General features: G+C 46.4%; 1 protein-coding gene across 1 annotated transcript; it reads left to right on the forward strand.

Annotated features, from left to right (window-relative positions):
* Nucleotides 1-12: 12 nt before the first annotated feature.
* LOC120837699 (E3 ubiquitin-protein ligase TRAIP-like) lies at nucleotides 13-13,567 on the forward strand. The gene is made up of 5 exons (XM_040207242.3): nucleotides 13-902; nucleotides 2,284-2,520; nucleotides 3,531-3,615; nucleotides 9,144-9,501; nucleotides 12,561-13,567. The coding sequence occupies exons 1-5, from the start codon at nucleotides 415-417 to the stop codon at nucleotides 12,605-12,607; spliced, it is 1,215 nt and encodes a 404-aa protein (XP_040063176.1). The 5' UTR covers nucleotides 13-414; the 3' UTR covers nucleotides 12,608-13,567.
* The last annotated feature ends 1,124 nt before the right edge of the window (nucleotides 13,568-14,691 follow it).

Below are 14,691 nucleotides of genomic sequence, written 5' to 3' on the forward strand. Positions count from 1 at the left end.
GTCGTTTCATCGATCAAACGAAAACAGAACTGCGTTTTGGATTTTGATTTGTACTTCACATGTGACTTCTTAAATTAATTTATTCATTACCTAGTCGCCTCAGTTAAAAAAATAACTGTGATAAATATCTCTAAAAATGTTTAACTTACGTTGACAATAAATGTTTTATGTTCGAAAACGTATTTAGCGTTTGTCTAAACTTAGCGGGCTCGCCGCTTGGGTCAGCAACATTGAACAAAGGCGGCGTTTTTTTCAAAAAGCCAGCAGGCAGCGCGGCAGCGCTGGGCGGAAGGAAGGCACTAAGGTTAAGGACAGTTGCTGCAGTGGCACATGCGCTGACATACGCCCAGTAGGTTATTTAGAACCTGTCCGAAAAGTGTAGCTTCGTTTCAACTTGCGCTAGCCTCCACAACCATGCGTGTTACATGCAGCATCTGCATGGACTGTTTCGACCGCACCAGCACCGACAACGTGAACAGCACGGCCTGCGGCCACGTTTTTCACGAACTCTGCCTCCTGCAATGGCACGAGATGTCCAAGACCTGCCCTACGTGCCGCAAGCCTCTCCAACAGCGGCAGATCTTCAAGCTCTTCTTTTCCGCTTCCGAGTCCAGGGACGAGGACGTGAGCAGTCTCCAGAACCAACTGGACGATGCCAAAGCCAAGCTGCGGGCCGCCGGCGTGGAGAAAATCAAGCAGCAGGAAGCCGCTGACGCTTTGAAGGCGTTCCTCATTCAGCGCGAAGACGAAGTCCAGGAGATTAAGGAAAAGTACATGACGGCGATTGGGGACCGAAACTTGCTGGAGAGCAAACTGCGGTCCATGAAGAAAGAGGTCGCCGAAAAGAGGCAGTTGTCGGACGAGAACATCGTGCTGAGGGCCCGGCTCGAGGAGTGCGAGAAGTGAGTTCTTTCACAGTAATTGTTTATGTAACCTTTAAGAACCCCGGGCCAGAGTTGGAGAAACGCTACCGGGACATACTGGGCGCAGTGTCTTGCGGGATTGAAGGTGGAGGCAACCGGAGGCCTGCACGGGTCAATGAACCCGAGCCAGCCCGACCCGCTGTCTCTTGGGCCCGGGCAGCCCGGGCTTCTCTTTTTGCTCACTATGGATAGCTCACAAACTGCGCGGCATGGCAGGCTGGCTTGCCTCTGTCACACGTGTTGACTACGGTACCAAATAGTTTGGGTTCCGTGCTTTCAGATAAATCCTAAAAAAAACTCCGAAGAACACCCGCCGTATCAGTGCCTTATCGCGGCGTGAAACAACAAGTCAGCGAGGCTAGGTGTGTGCCTTCTGCCACACGCGCATAGTCCGGCTCGGTGTTGATGTCGCTGGCCTGTAATAAGGCGGAGCCTCCTGAGGGGGCGGTTCACCGAATGATACTTTAGCGAATAATTGGGCGCCGCAAAGCGGCGTTTACGTGTGGGCCAATACACACACACATGTGGGTTTACATTTTTTGTAATGAGCCGCCTCAGACTGTCGCCGCGAAGCGGCGTAAAGCGCAGCGCGACGGATGGGTTAACGCGCGCCCCCGTTGTTGCCCCGGAGGCTCCGCCTTATTACAGGCCAGCGACATCAATACCGTCCGGCTCCCCTGTTTCACTCCGCGATAAGGCGCTGATCTACGGCCTGTCAGCGCTCGCGTGATATTGTTAAAAAAATATAAAGCCTGTAACAATGAAAAAAAAAAAGACAGTAGTTTACAAGCCGAAAATTATGCTTTGAAAGGAATATTAAAAGGTGCACCAAAGACGTTTCTGAGATTGTCTGTTCTTGGTGATAACTTATCTTACGGGCTCCAAGCGTCCTAGAAATCCTAAAATTGTGCTTGTGCTACATCTGTTTCCCTACTAAAAATGTGATAAAAGTTGACATCCTTGGAGGATGCCAACTACTGACTGTAGATTTGGCTGGATAGCGCAGGCCACCGCCTGATTTTAATCAAAAAGTTCAGCCTTACCCATTCATCCATCCAGTGTGCACAAGGATTTCGCTCTTCCGCAAGTGGGTTCTTGAGCAGTGTTTAAAGCTCTTGAGGAAGCAGACCTGATTTTATAAATTTATAAACGAATGCTCCTTAAATCAGCGCAATGTCACCAGTATGTAAACTGTGTCGGTAGAATGTGCAGTAACTGAACCTGTATAGACCGTCCCCTTTTTTTACCTCTTTTTATTTTCCTTTCAGTGTTGCCGGAGTACCCCTTAGTGACGGATGCTTCTGGATGAACGAGAGCTGCCGTATGGTTAACATACTTACCTCGATCGGTTTTTTTTCAGGGAACTGCAGTCGACAAAGGACTCGCGATCCAATATGGCGAACGAGGTGACATGTCTGATAAAGGAGGCGGGCCACTGGACTGCCCGGGCAAAGCGACAGGCGGTGCAGCTCAAGGCGCTGGAGGCCGAAGTGGGGGAAACAAAGAAGTTGCTTCAGGATGCTGAGAAGCGGATACGGATCCTGAAGGAAAAGAGGCACCACGATCACATGCTGCTCGATCATTCCCTGCAAGAAAGGTACATCTCCCCTAACACCTCTCAAACTCAGCGTTCTTGTGTGCATCCATTCGGTAGACACTAGGCTGCGATGGGGACAGGGAACACAGCAGACGGACTTTTCTGTTTGGAAGGAGACAGTGGTGTGGCGCTTTTCAGTGGGCGGGTCTTCTACAAAGAGTTTGAAATAAGGACCTAACGCTAGTTGCCGATTTTTTTTTTTCCAGTGCCAAATATATTTGACCCTTACACAGAAACCATGTGTAATGCTCTATATCTTTTTAGCAACATGGGGTTGTGTTTTTTAATGTGCCACATTTCTAAAAATAAAAACGGTGCGATGTATATTTGTGGCATGATTTTGAAAGTGTGTTTGGCTCGGGGACCAGACGCATTTGTCCTAATGGTAGGCGGGTGGCAGGCTACGCATTGTCTGAAACAATTTTGGGAAACTGACTTTTATGGTTGCCTTCTATTAACCCTTTTAGTGCCGCTTTTTTTTTCTTGCATTGCATTGCATGCATCTTGCATTTCTTTATGTAGACGTGGTCTCCTTTATGACAGCAGCTCGCAAACACCAGTCTTTCGTCCGTAAATGCGAGAAAAGCAATTTTTAAATGAACAAAGCGACTCCCCACTACCACCTGGCAGGTAGTTGGGGGGCTGAGCTTCGTTGGAATGCCTCGTGCCACGGGCTCTTCGGGAGCAGTGTCACGGCGTGTCGTGTCCGATGGAGGCGCGCGGGAACGAGTGGCACTCGGCACACCTCTCAGTTCGAGTACGCTGTACCTCAGGTGTTCCCACTTGGCGGGATTGTAACGCATTGACGATGAAGCCGGTGCCACCTAGTGACAACGATCATAATTACCCTTTGCCGACTCATCGCGCCGCCTCGAGGCCGATCTTTAAGCGCTCTCCAGAATCGGTCGGTTGGAACGTAAAATATAGCCGTCTGCAGACTTGGTTCCTCGGTATGTTTGAGCGTAAAGCGAGAACAGTACCACGCTTCAAATAAAAATTTTTTTTTGCAGCCCTGCACCCGAACGGCTGAAGCGACCGCGCCTGACGGATCCCGAAACTACGCTGTCTCCCGAGGTTCCGTCCCCAAGCGTCAAGGTATGTAAATGCTCTCTAGCACCATCGGCATCGCTATGACCGGCCTTTCACGATTGGCCAAATGCTCGTCTTGAGTAGGACTATTTCTGCTCTCGATTACAGAAATGAGAACAAAGTCGGGCTCTCGTCTGACGGTCAGTGTTGCCAACTCGGGGATTGAAAACCCGCAGTCGGGACACCGAAAACCGTTAAAAACCACTAAATTGAAGACATTGTGCGAAAATTACTTTTGAACACATTTTATTGCTTTAATTCTTGCCCAGCAGTATAATTACGGTATATATATATATGTATATATATATTAAAAATTTAAAAGGCTTTCTTTTTCTTTCTGACTAGAAATCTGTCTTGCCACGCCCCTTTGTTCACAGAAAGATGTCTGCTTCATCGGCATCTTGATGTTTTTTGCTGGTGCCAATGGTTCCTGGTGTGTCGCCGCCGGGTTTGCCGAGGTTAACCTCCATGGTGCTGATCTTTCTTAGAAGATCCGATGGGAATTCGTAGCTAGAACGGCGTTTGTTCTCCCTTCGGAGGCCAGCCCTCATTGTCAAAATGCAATTGGTCATCTCTGTAGACATCCTGTTCCTCTGCTTGGACTTGACTATGTTCATCTGGCTGAACACATTCTCAACCTCTGCATTCAACCTAGGCAGTAAGTGTTGCTAAATCAAAATCAGCAAGATCAAGGAAGGGGTTTGCTTTGGAGGCATCCTTGTATTTCTTGACCTCCTCCCAAAAGGCAACAGTTGTTTCACGGTTGTTCCAGCGAACATGACTGAGTTTGTTCCATAGTTTGTCCCTCATTGTCATAATGAAATTGGTATTCTCTGTAGACATCCTGTTCCTCTGCTTGGACTTGACTATGTTCATCTGGCTGAACACGTCCTCAACCTCTGCATTCGACCTGGGCAGTAAAAGTGTTGCTAAAGCAAAATCAGCAAGATAGATCAAGGAAGGGGTTGGTGTTGGAGGCATCCCTGTACTTCTTGACCTTGTCCTAGAAGGCAACAGTTGTTTCACGGTTGTTCCAGCGAGCAAGACTGAGTTTGTCCCATTTTTATTTAATTGCTGCAATTTTTTGTTCTTTTTGTGCGCAACAAGGAGGACAGTCACCTTGTTGAGCAGGACTGTACTATCTTAAGCGAATCTTGTCCGTTGTTCAGGGTGCGATAGATGTCTTTTGATTCATCTAGAACCAAGCTGTAACTTCCAGATCCTAGGTCGGAAAGGCACTCGTCAACGAATTAAGGAGAGAGAACGTTCCTGATCAACGCACTGCACTTCGATCGGTGAAGCTGGAGATGCTTAGCCCCTTCGCTGACCCAAAACTGATTATGCCATAGTTCACCCAAATGATCCGAAGCCAAAATTGCGGAATGGGCGTACTTCATTGGGCCTATTTTATCTTGCAGCTGTGACAAAAGCTTCAAATGCACATTGACACATTCAAGCTATTCAAAGTTGTGTGCAAAAGAACCGAGTTGTGTTCCAATATTTGACACAGTGCAGGGGTGTGACATCTGCGTCATTTGTGCTATTTTGATACAAACCCAATTGTGCCTTTCCCGTTTTTTTTTTTTTTTTTATATATATTTTGTCTTGGTACGTATTGGCGCTGATAACTTAATGGAACCAGGGTGGGAAAAAATGATTAAAAAGAAAAGTCAGATTTGTTAATATTTAACTGGCTGATAAGCTGCTCTAACATCTTCTGCTCCTAATCTGCTCCAAACTGTAGACGTTTTTTGCTTCAAAGTCGCTCCAAAATGCATAAACTGCTGCTCCAAAACGAGAATTTTGTGCTCCTAAGCTGCTCCAAAATCCTATATTTCCTGCTCCAAAAATTGCTCCAAAACCTGTTTCACCTGTCTCACCCCTGCACAGTGATATCTTGATGACGTCTCCTTTAACTGATCACAATATTACTGAGAGTAAGCAATCACGACTGTCGTATTATGAATCTCACAGATGCAAAATTGATGGTAATTTGGTATAAAAATTTTATACCTCCGAAAAAAAAACTCAAAGATGACATGATACGTCCTATTTTGGAATATATGAATCTGGTGTGGGAGTCCTACTAAGAAGATAGACAAGGACACATTAGAAAAGATTCAAAGGTTGGCTGTGCGGTTTATTCTTTCTAAGTATAGATGAGCAGACTGACTAGAATGCTGAATCAGTGTGGCCTCCAGCCATTAGAAACTAGACAGAGGATAGCAAGGCTAAGACCGTTTTTTTCCCCATATACTAGGCAATTAAAAATTGACTCGTAGTTGTATCTGAAAGAAGGGCGGGCATAAGCGATCACGACACTTAAATCATGACATGGCGGTTCAACCATACTACGGTAGAATCAATGTTTTTAAGTATTCCTGTTTTGCACAAACAATTGAAGAATGGAACGGTCTTCCACAATGTGTTGTAAACTCAAAAGATATTTCTACTCTTGATTTGTTTTTAGAACAGTTGTTTTTCCCAATAAGTATAAGCCTGGAAGGATGTATATGCTAATATTATTGACAGTGTTACAATTTTCTGTGTCGTGTGTTATTATAGGACTGTGTATGTTTTTTGTATGGACTGTTCACCTCTCCTGTAATAGCCTTCAAATGAAGGCTTACAGTATTGTTAAATAAAAATGGCTAAAATTCTTTCCTCCCGCAAAACAATAATTTTTCCCGCTAGACAAAACCAAAAGCCGCTAAATATAGTGGGAAAACCACTATTGGCAACACTGGGTGTAACTGATACCGCACTGAAAAATCAAACTTGTCACGGACTGTGAGGACTATTCCATACAAGAACAGCGTTCCAGAATGAACCGGTCTTTCTGCAGTACAAATATTCAATGTATCGAGATATTTCAAAATTTTAATACTATATTTGTTTTCACCTCAAGGGCCGTAGTAAAAAAAAGTCCCAATCCTCTCGTAGCATTACTGACTTCCCCCTTTATGTAAAGAATTTGACATGGGTAGGTAGATAAGTTTTAGGTTAGATATGTCACTTTATCAAGACTTCCACATTCCAAGTGCCAAAAGCATTGCTTTTTCCTCAGACAACCAAATCTCGTAAGAACTACTTTGCACCCCGTATGATCAGTGCACAGAATTTGCTTTTTAGGGGCGAAGCTCCTTTAGGGTCTAGCCTTGTCCATCCGGCGTCCGTGCTCACATCGATCTTGCTGGTGCTCGTGCTCGTGAGCTCAACTTGCTTGTGTAAAGCAAAAAAAAATTTTTCTGCAGTTGACAGGATTTGAATCTGTGCGGGGATACCCCAGTGGATTTCTAGTCCATCACCTTCTAGGCCACGACTGCGGGACAAGTAGGGGGCTCTGAGATGTTGTAGTAACTCAAGAGCTGGGGATGTCATGGATGAAACGTTGCATGTAGCCGCTCAACGTCTATACAGGAGAGGGCGCTGCGGTCAAATGCGTATATAATTGCCTTAAACTTTGTATGCATTGGCTCAACGTTTATAGACGAGAGGGTGCTGCGGTCAAATTTTAAATGCGTGTATAACCACGTTTCATACCACACATTGTCTTTCTGACATGGATGAAAACAAACGAAAGACTCGGGAAATATATCACTCTGAGTGATATATTTCAAGTTTTAATGCCACATACGTTAATAAATATGTCCCAGTTGAAAACATAAAATCGACTGCAGCAGAACTTAATGTATAAAAGGGATAAAAGAAACAGTGAATCTTTTACGGCTTTTTGTTTCCTGTCGATTCTTATTTTTACCAACATGCTCCTACACAAATTTCAAACCCTATGTTGTTGGTTTTGACCTTTGTAAGTTGCAGTCTTTTTGCCTTGTGTAATCATCAACACTGAAAAAAGTTTTTTACGGCAGCTTTTTTGCATAGGCACAGCACCATTTGAAAATAATTGCAATAATTTATTTCCAATTTTCGGCAAGCAATTTTCTTTCTCAATATTTTGCCACCAAGGGAAGAGAGGCACAACAGCGCATGCGCGTCAGTTCTCCTGCAAGAACAGCTGTTGCTTCCCGCAATGCTTGGATAGAAAATGGTTCGCGATTCACACGTTCACCAACGACCTTTGCTCTTTCCCGTGCCCCGTTGTTCAGCAGCGCTATGAGTTGCGCAGTGAATTTTGCGAGTGTGAAATGCAGGACATTTAGAAGATTTGATATTTCTTGCGGGATGCGGGACATGGGCACTCAATGCGGTACAGTCCCACGAGTCGCAGGACGGGTGGTCACCCTAAACTGCGCCAAAGCACTTGCCCCGCTGCGTCCTGCTACCTTTTGCCAGAACATGGAGAATTTGCACCAACATGGCACCAAAACTTATTTTCGGTTTATTAACAGTGAAAATAGAATAAGTCAGGTAAGTCAGGCCTCGTTACGTGGCCAATTTGTTCGGGTAGGCTAGTGCGAGTTTCCGAGACTTTTAATTATCGCCTTAAATAGCATCATATTTAATTTGATCTCTGTATCTCACATTGGCAGTACTTGAAAGTTTCAAAATACTCCTTGTGCTCGTTGTCTGTTCTGACTGAATAGCTAGGATCGTTAGTGCACTTGTAACCGCGTGCTGCAGTGAATCGACATCCGTGTGGTAGGTGTCACAATTTGTGTATCTTGCTTCGCCGCAGTGCACCTGTGTGCTAAGGGGAAAGCACTTCCCCAAAGCGCGACGTTACACACGGTTTCTGAAAAAGACTCCAGCTAGTATTCGCAACTCCAGCGAATTACAGGGGGCGTGCTGGTCAGGCAAAATGGCGAACGAAAGGAGGTCGTTTTCATCATTCAGCGCACGGGCCACCATAAATTTCTTGTACTGTACCATAAGATAGGCGTTACATATGAAAGCAAAGTGACTTTTCAATGGTAATTAAAAACCTTCTTCTAATCAGTATGTAGGAATGACATGGCGGAAGCATAAAAATAATTACTGGAAACAATGTTTTGTTTCTATGTTGCCTACGATAATTAAGCACCGATAGCAGACGACAGAGTTGAAATGACCTTTTTCCTTGAGCTTCTTGGTGTTGCCGCTACTCGGCGTCGATTTTGCTGGAGTTGCCAATACAGAGTGTTTTTTTTAGTCTGTACGAAATTACCTAAAAAAAAAGAGTTGCTTTGGTGCATTTCTAATTTTGCTATTAGCTTACCCTACTTTCCGGCCACTCTAAACAAGGTTGCTTGTGCCATTAGGCTACTAATTAACATAGATATTTAAGTTAATTTCTTAATTAGTGACTTTAGATGACGTGCTACATCGCATGTTCCAATTGCACAATGATAAAAACAGAAAAATTAACTGTTCCCTTTCGTATCGTTGCCGATAGTATACATCTTTGTACATTTTTCTGGTGTGTGAGATTTCCTCTTTTTGACAGAAATTATGTAAAGTGCCTCTTGCCAAAGCTGTATAGGGAACAGAGTCCTCGTGAGGCATTACGCCTTCAGTCTCTGCCACCCCCCCCGGTGAACGGGAAACAAAGAAATGAAACGAAATGACAGTCCGACATTGCCCGTCCAACGCAGATGGACCACTTTGTGTGCATCAACACGCTGATGACGGAGGAGGACGGCCAGCGCGAGCTGCGCACCTTCTTCGAGCGCTTCTCCCCGCACATCACTGACATGACGGTTCAGCAGCTTGGTGACTTCTTCGCCTCCTACACCCTGCACCGGTCCCAGAGGGCCTTGGGCAGTGGCGGTTTTGCGGAGGCGGCCAGCGCCGCTGCCAGGGACCCGCTGTCCCTCTCCCGGCTCGTCGAGCCCAACTTGTTCCTCGGATCGGACTGCCTGGTCAAGATCAAGCGGGAACCCCACGACCTCCGCAGCGACGCGCTCCTGCACGCCGGCGAAGACGCGGGTCCCTGGCCCAGCGATGGACGCCGTGAGTGGCTTTGGGTCTCTTAATGGCTACCTTTGTGTGGCAACCCTCGTGACGTTTTTGCAGCGAAACTTTGTTCTGTCTAGGTTGTTGTATGTGTTCCAGAGGGAAGAGAACAGTGTTTTTTGGCTTGGGGTAAATGGACTGTGTGTCGCAAAGAGCTCAAACTCCGCGAGAGTGTGATGCTAGCAGTTGTCATATAGGACGCGAAAGTTTGAGAACAGGACGCCACCTGGATCGAAAGGTAACTGGGAAAGACGTCGTCGCTCCACAAGTCGACATCTACCCAAGCTCTATGTCGTTAAAACAAGAACTGTCATCGGGGACACATGTGGGATTTATACAAGTGAAAAAGTGAAAGCTGCTTACAACTCCCTGTAACGCCGAATTAGAGTGCAGCTCTTGAGGAGGAGGAGGGAAGGGCACTGGGGGTGGGTTAAACTAACCAGGGGGGGTCACGTGACCTTGGGGTCACGTGACCCCCAATGCCGACGTTGTCATCACTGACGTCACTGATGACGTCATCAGTGACGATGACGATGCGGGTACCGATGACGTCATTAGTGACGTCACTGATGACTTCACCAGTGATGATGACGATGACGATGCGAATGTCGGTGACGTCATCAGTGACGACGCTGATGACGTCATAAGTGATGATTACGATGACGATGCGGATGTCGGTAACGTCATCAGTGATGATGACGATGCGGATGCCGGTGACGTCATCAGTGATGATGACGATGACGATGCGGATGCCGGTGACGTCATCAGTGACGATGACAATGTGGATGCCGGTGACGACATCAGTGACGTCACTGATGACGTCATCAGTGACGATGGCGATGCGGATGTCGGTAACGTCATCAGTGATGATGACGATGACGATGCGGATGCCGGTGACGTCATCAGTGATGATGACGATGACGATGTGGATGCCGGTGACGTCATCAGTGATGATGACGATGACGATGTGGATGCCGGTGACGTCATCAGTGATGATGACGTCATCAGTGATGATGACGTCATCAGTGATGATGACGATGACAATGTGGATGCCGGTCATTGGGGGGTCACGCGACATCGGCGGGGGTCACGTGACTTCGGGGGGGGGGTCACGTGCCCCCCACGAGGTCACGTGACCCCGGTGGGGGGCTCGCGCGGTGCATTATGGGACATTTCCCATGATGCACCGGGGTCACGTGACCTCGGGGGGGTCACGTGCCCCCCACGAGGTCACGTGACCCCGGTGGGGGGCTCGCGCGGTGCATTATGGGACATTTCCGATGATGCACCGCGCGGTTACGCCGACCCCGACGCCGCTCAAGCCGGAAACGGGCCCCTAAGAGCTGCGCTCTAAAACAGTTGTTAGCAAGAAAGAGAATATTGTTTTCTTTCTTTCTGACAAGCTTTTTTCACCTTAATACCATAATATCGCGAGAGATGTCCACCCCCCGAAAGATAACCCGACCCTATTTTTGGCACGATTTGCTACTTTTTCAGAAACACGGAAAGATAGCCGACTTCTAGTAATTGGAGGGCTGGGGTCACCTAATGGTGACCTCAGCAGAAATGGTGTTACTTAGCTGCGGCAGGAGATAAGCAAATATTGCTGACTGGGAAGGACAGTCACCTTTGGTTCATCGCCCCTCCCAGCAATCTCAAGTTTTGAGTCACCAAATCTAAAACTAGCATTTTTTCAGCTTGTTTTTATGGCACATTGAAACTTAGCACACTTCCTATTTTCACCCCATTTTCTTTGGAATTTAGGTGAGCTATATCTCAAGATATTACGGTAAATGCTACAGGTGCCCACAATGTCATTTCTTGTTTTGGCGATATTAGGCTTAGGTGGATGTCGGTTCATAAAGGCATTTTGTCTTTCTCAATTACCTTTCGTTTCAGGGAACGTCATGTTCTCAAAGTTTCATATTCTCTATCCTAACTGCTAGCGTCACATTCTCACGGAGTTTAAGCTTTCTGCAATGCACAGTTTATTTACCCGGGCCTAAAAACACTGTCCCTTTTCCCCGGGAACACCCTGTATGCATTGGCTCAGGTGTGATGCCCGGAGCAAGTTAGAGCCACTCAGTAAGCTACGCTTCAAAGTAGCGGCACTGCAGCCGTCCTGGTGCTTAGAACCCCATTGTTAATTGCCAGTCATACTAAGAGAATTGTTAAAACTGTCCGTGACGAAGTCCTGAACTTCCCGACACAAATGGAACGATTGCCAATTGTGCCTGCTTTGCTCCAAGCACCAAAATGGCGGTGCCCACAAAAAGATTGGGGAAGTGAAGTGCCGATACAACGAGCGCAGCTCATTCGGTGACTCCAGACCGACGTGTTTACACACACTGGCTCAAACCACCTGATGTGTTTGTGTTTGTCTCGCAAGTAGCATCGAATGTGCCAAAGCACGAGAAACGTGTCTCGGGCAGCTATTGGAAGCAAATGGCGGCACAGCGCTGAAATGAGCGGCGCTTGGGAGCGAATAGTGGCAAAGCACTGCGCGCGAAGCGTGAACTTTCTCACGGGGCTTTAACACTAGCTCCATCTATTAGGTATGTAGCCCTGGAGCACTTTCATATAATTAGACTGAAGGTTTCGCAGTATTGTCTATGTAAAATCTACACACTATCCACGCGAAATGATTGCTTATAACATTGTCTGAATTATTCCGAGCCCGTGGCGAAAACGTGATGCTTAAAAAAGGAATGCAGACGGAAGTGTTCCAGGGCATGGCAGCATTGTGCTGCCTCACTAGTCACAAGTGGTAGCAACGCAGTCGATCGGGGCTGGTTCTTGCTATTTGCGTCGGGTGCGTCCACGGCAACCAAAACGACGGCAACGACCGAGACACTTGCATATAACCCTCGCTTGCCATCTTGTGTTTGGCAAACAGCTGACCCAATGAACTTGTTGTTGCTGTTGTTTCGGTCGTTCCGAACGCAACCAATGCAGCTGCCTCAATTAGGCTTCAGGTATTGAGACCTTTTGAAACGAAACATGGATGACAAGCTACATTATGCAATGCTTTTCGTCTCCACTTTTTTATTCTTTAGGAACATCATACCAACCGGAGGAATATGGTTCCGAAGATACGCTGTGATCCAAGAGCGATCGTCGGGTTGTGTACAGATGTGCTTTCGAACGGACAGAGAAACGCTGCCGGGGACATCGTCACCTCGGAACAGGTTCCCCCGCGTGACCAGGCTGCCACTGGTCACGCGGGGGAACCTGTTCCGCCCCGGCCTTTCGTCGTCCGGTTCCCCTCCGTCCGTCATCCGAACCGGCTACAACGGTCTCGGCGGACACTCCAAGCACGTTGTCGGGTCGAAGGCTCTTTCGACTCGTCCGTGAACGCTTCAACTATGGTGGTTTTGGGCCGGATAAATGGGGACGTTCAGCAATTTTCAAGAAAACATGTTTTTTTTTGTTTTTTTTTTTCACGATTTGCAGATGTGCCCCCGTTTTGGACCAATTGCCTTTTCTTTTAAACAAGCAAGCAAGATTTTTTTTTTTTTTGTCTTTTGTGTAGAAGTAGCATGAATGCCTTTAGATGCTTTTTCAGTTTGAGAACAATTGCAGGTTTTAGATTTTAGTGTTCATTCAGTGTTTTATGTGACAAGCCAAATGTCTGCCAGTTTTATTTTTGTGTCTTGTACTATAGCATGGAAGTAGCATGAATGTTTTCTAGGTCTCAGTGGTTTGGGGGCTGATGAGTGTTGAATAAAAACGAGGGAATTCGCGCATGAAGTTTTCAGAAAATATTTTTATATTTGTGTATGCCTGTGAACCCATTGTTTAGTTTTTTTTAAATTTTGGGCATCAGTTGTGTGTATTAATAGCAGTGCAGCTTGTCGACTATATTTTGGGCCAAATGGAAGTATGAGAATAAACTGACTGTATGCAACATCTTAAAAAAACAAAAAAACTACTTGTTTGCATTTTCTTGCAGAACCCATTCGTAACAATCACTCTTATACACGTCTTTTTTGCTTTGACACTTAAACTTAACAATTGCAAAAAGGAAAACTGAATTAATGGAAGAATAGTGAACTCTTATCTGCCAAGCATAAAAAAATGTACTTTTAAACAATCGTGTTATTTAGTCGTATGGGGTATGGGCGTAATGGGTACGCAACTACGTTCTTCAGGTGTATGAAACCCCAGTGTAAGTGAAACAGGCAGATGTTTTTCTCTGCATTGCCAGCTAGTGCAAACAGCTAAGCAATTCAATCTTGCTTGATTTCTGGAATTCAACCTTAATCCATAGGGAGTATTCACTGGTGGCCATATCTGTATGCGTGCTGATGGAGAGTTTCCGCAGTTCTTTTGCAATGCACATTCCACTCCGTCAAGATCGTTGGTCTGAACAGCCTAATGTGAGCTCGTTCTGAGCATGTGCTCCAACCATCGCCCTCAAATATGGTGTCCAGTCAATACCCCCTATAGACTACTTCCATAAATCTGTCGCTGTGAGCGTTGCATTCTGGGAACCTATGTGCCAGGAGCGGAGCGCGCATGGATTTCGGTTTTGGTTCAACGCTGTGCGGTGTCCCGAATCGCCAGTTTACTTGAGTCGTGCACAACCGGGAGATTGTGTCACTGTGTCCTGATGCAGTATTACTTCAAGTGCTCAATAGCCGGCAGTGCTGGGTGTAAATGTCCCGGTGTATCGGGTTTTCAGTGCTCCCATACCCAATCGAAGAACACAATCGGTCCTGGAACTGATTAAGGTCTTTGTTTCACTTGGGGGTATCTGCATCGCATGCCAATAATCTGTACTTGGACCCTGTAGGGCAGGCTTTCTGACAAACTTAGGTTGGCACACTGCCGTAGTTTCCATCCCCCAAGCCCCTTGTGTGCGCACAGTCGTGATTGATACGATGGTGAAAGCTCAATCACATTTCACTTTGCACCGCTAACCTTTTGACGAATGAAAACAGTAAGGGACGGACAAAAACACGTACAACGTAAGCTATGTTTGTACATCCTTTTCCGGTTTCCTCACTGCTAAGCTCTATTTCAACCTTTACGAGTTCTATTCGGCATTGCGAAGAGGAAAGTGATCCAAAGGTAAGGCTTACGTCGAGTCTATATCAAACATATTGCCGTGTATTACGTCCGTGTTCGACTCCAGGAGGGGAGAGCCGAGCGGCGGGCCATGGAGAAGCACGGGACACTTGCAAG

The sequence above is a fragment of the Ixodes scapularis genome, unplaced genomic scaffold (assembly GCF_016920785.2).
Source record: "Ixodes scapularis isolate PalLabHiFi unplaced genomic scaffold, ASM1692078v2 PGA_scaffold13__105_contigs__length_92229423, whole genome shotgun sequence".
Lineage (NCBI taxonomy): Eukaryota > Metazoa > Arthropoda > Arachnida > Ixodida > Ixodidae > Ixodes > Ixodes scapularis.

Excerpts from the sequence above, each read along its gene's own strand:
- LOC120837699 (XM_040207242.3), top strand. The coding sequence starts at position 415 with ATGCGTGTTACATGCAGCATCTGCATGGACTGTTTCGACCGCACCAGC. Across the intron at positions 2,521-3,530 it reads GATCATTCCCTGCAAGAAAG|CCCTGCACCCGAACGGCTGA; the intron begins GTACATCTCCCC and ends TTTTTTTTGCAG. Across the intron at positions 3,616-9,143 it reads TTCCGTCCCCAAGCGTCAAG|ATGGACCACTTTGTGTGCAT; the intron begins GTATGTAAATGC and ends CGTCCAACGCAG.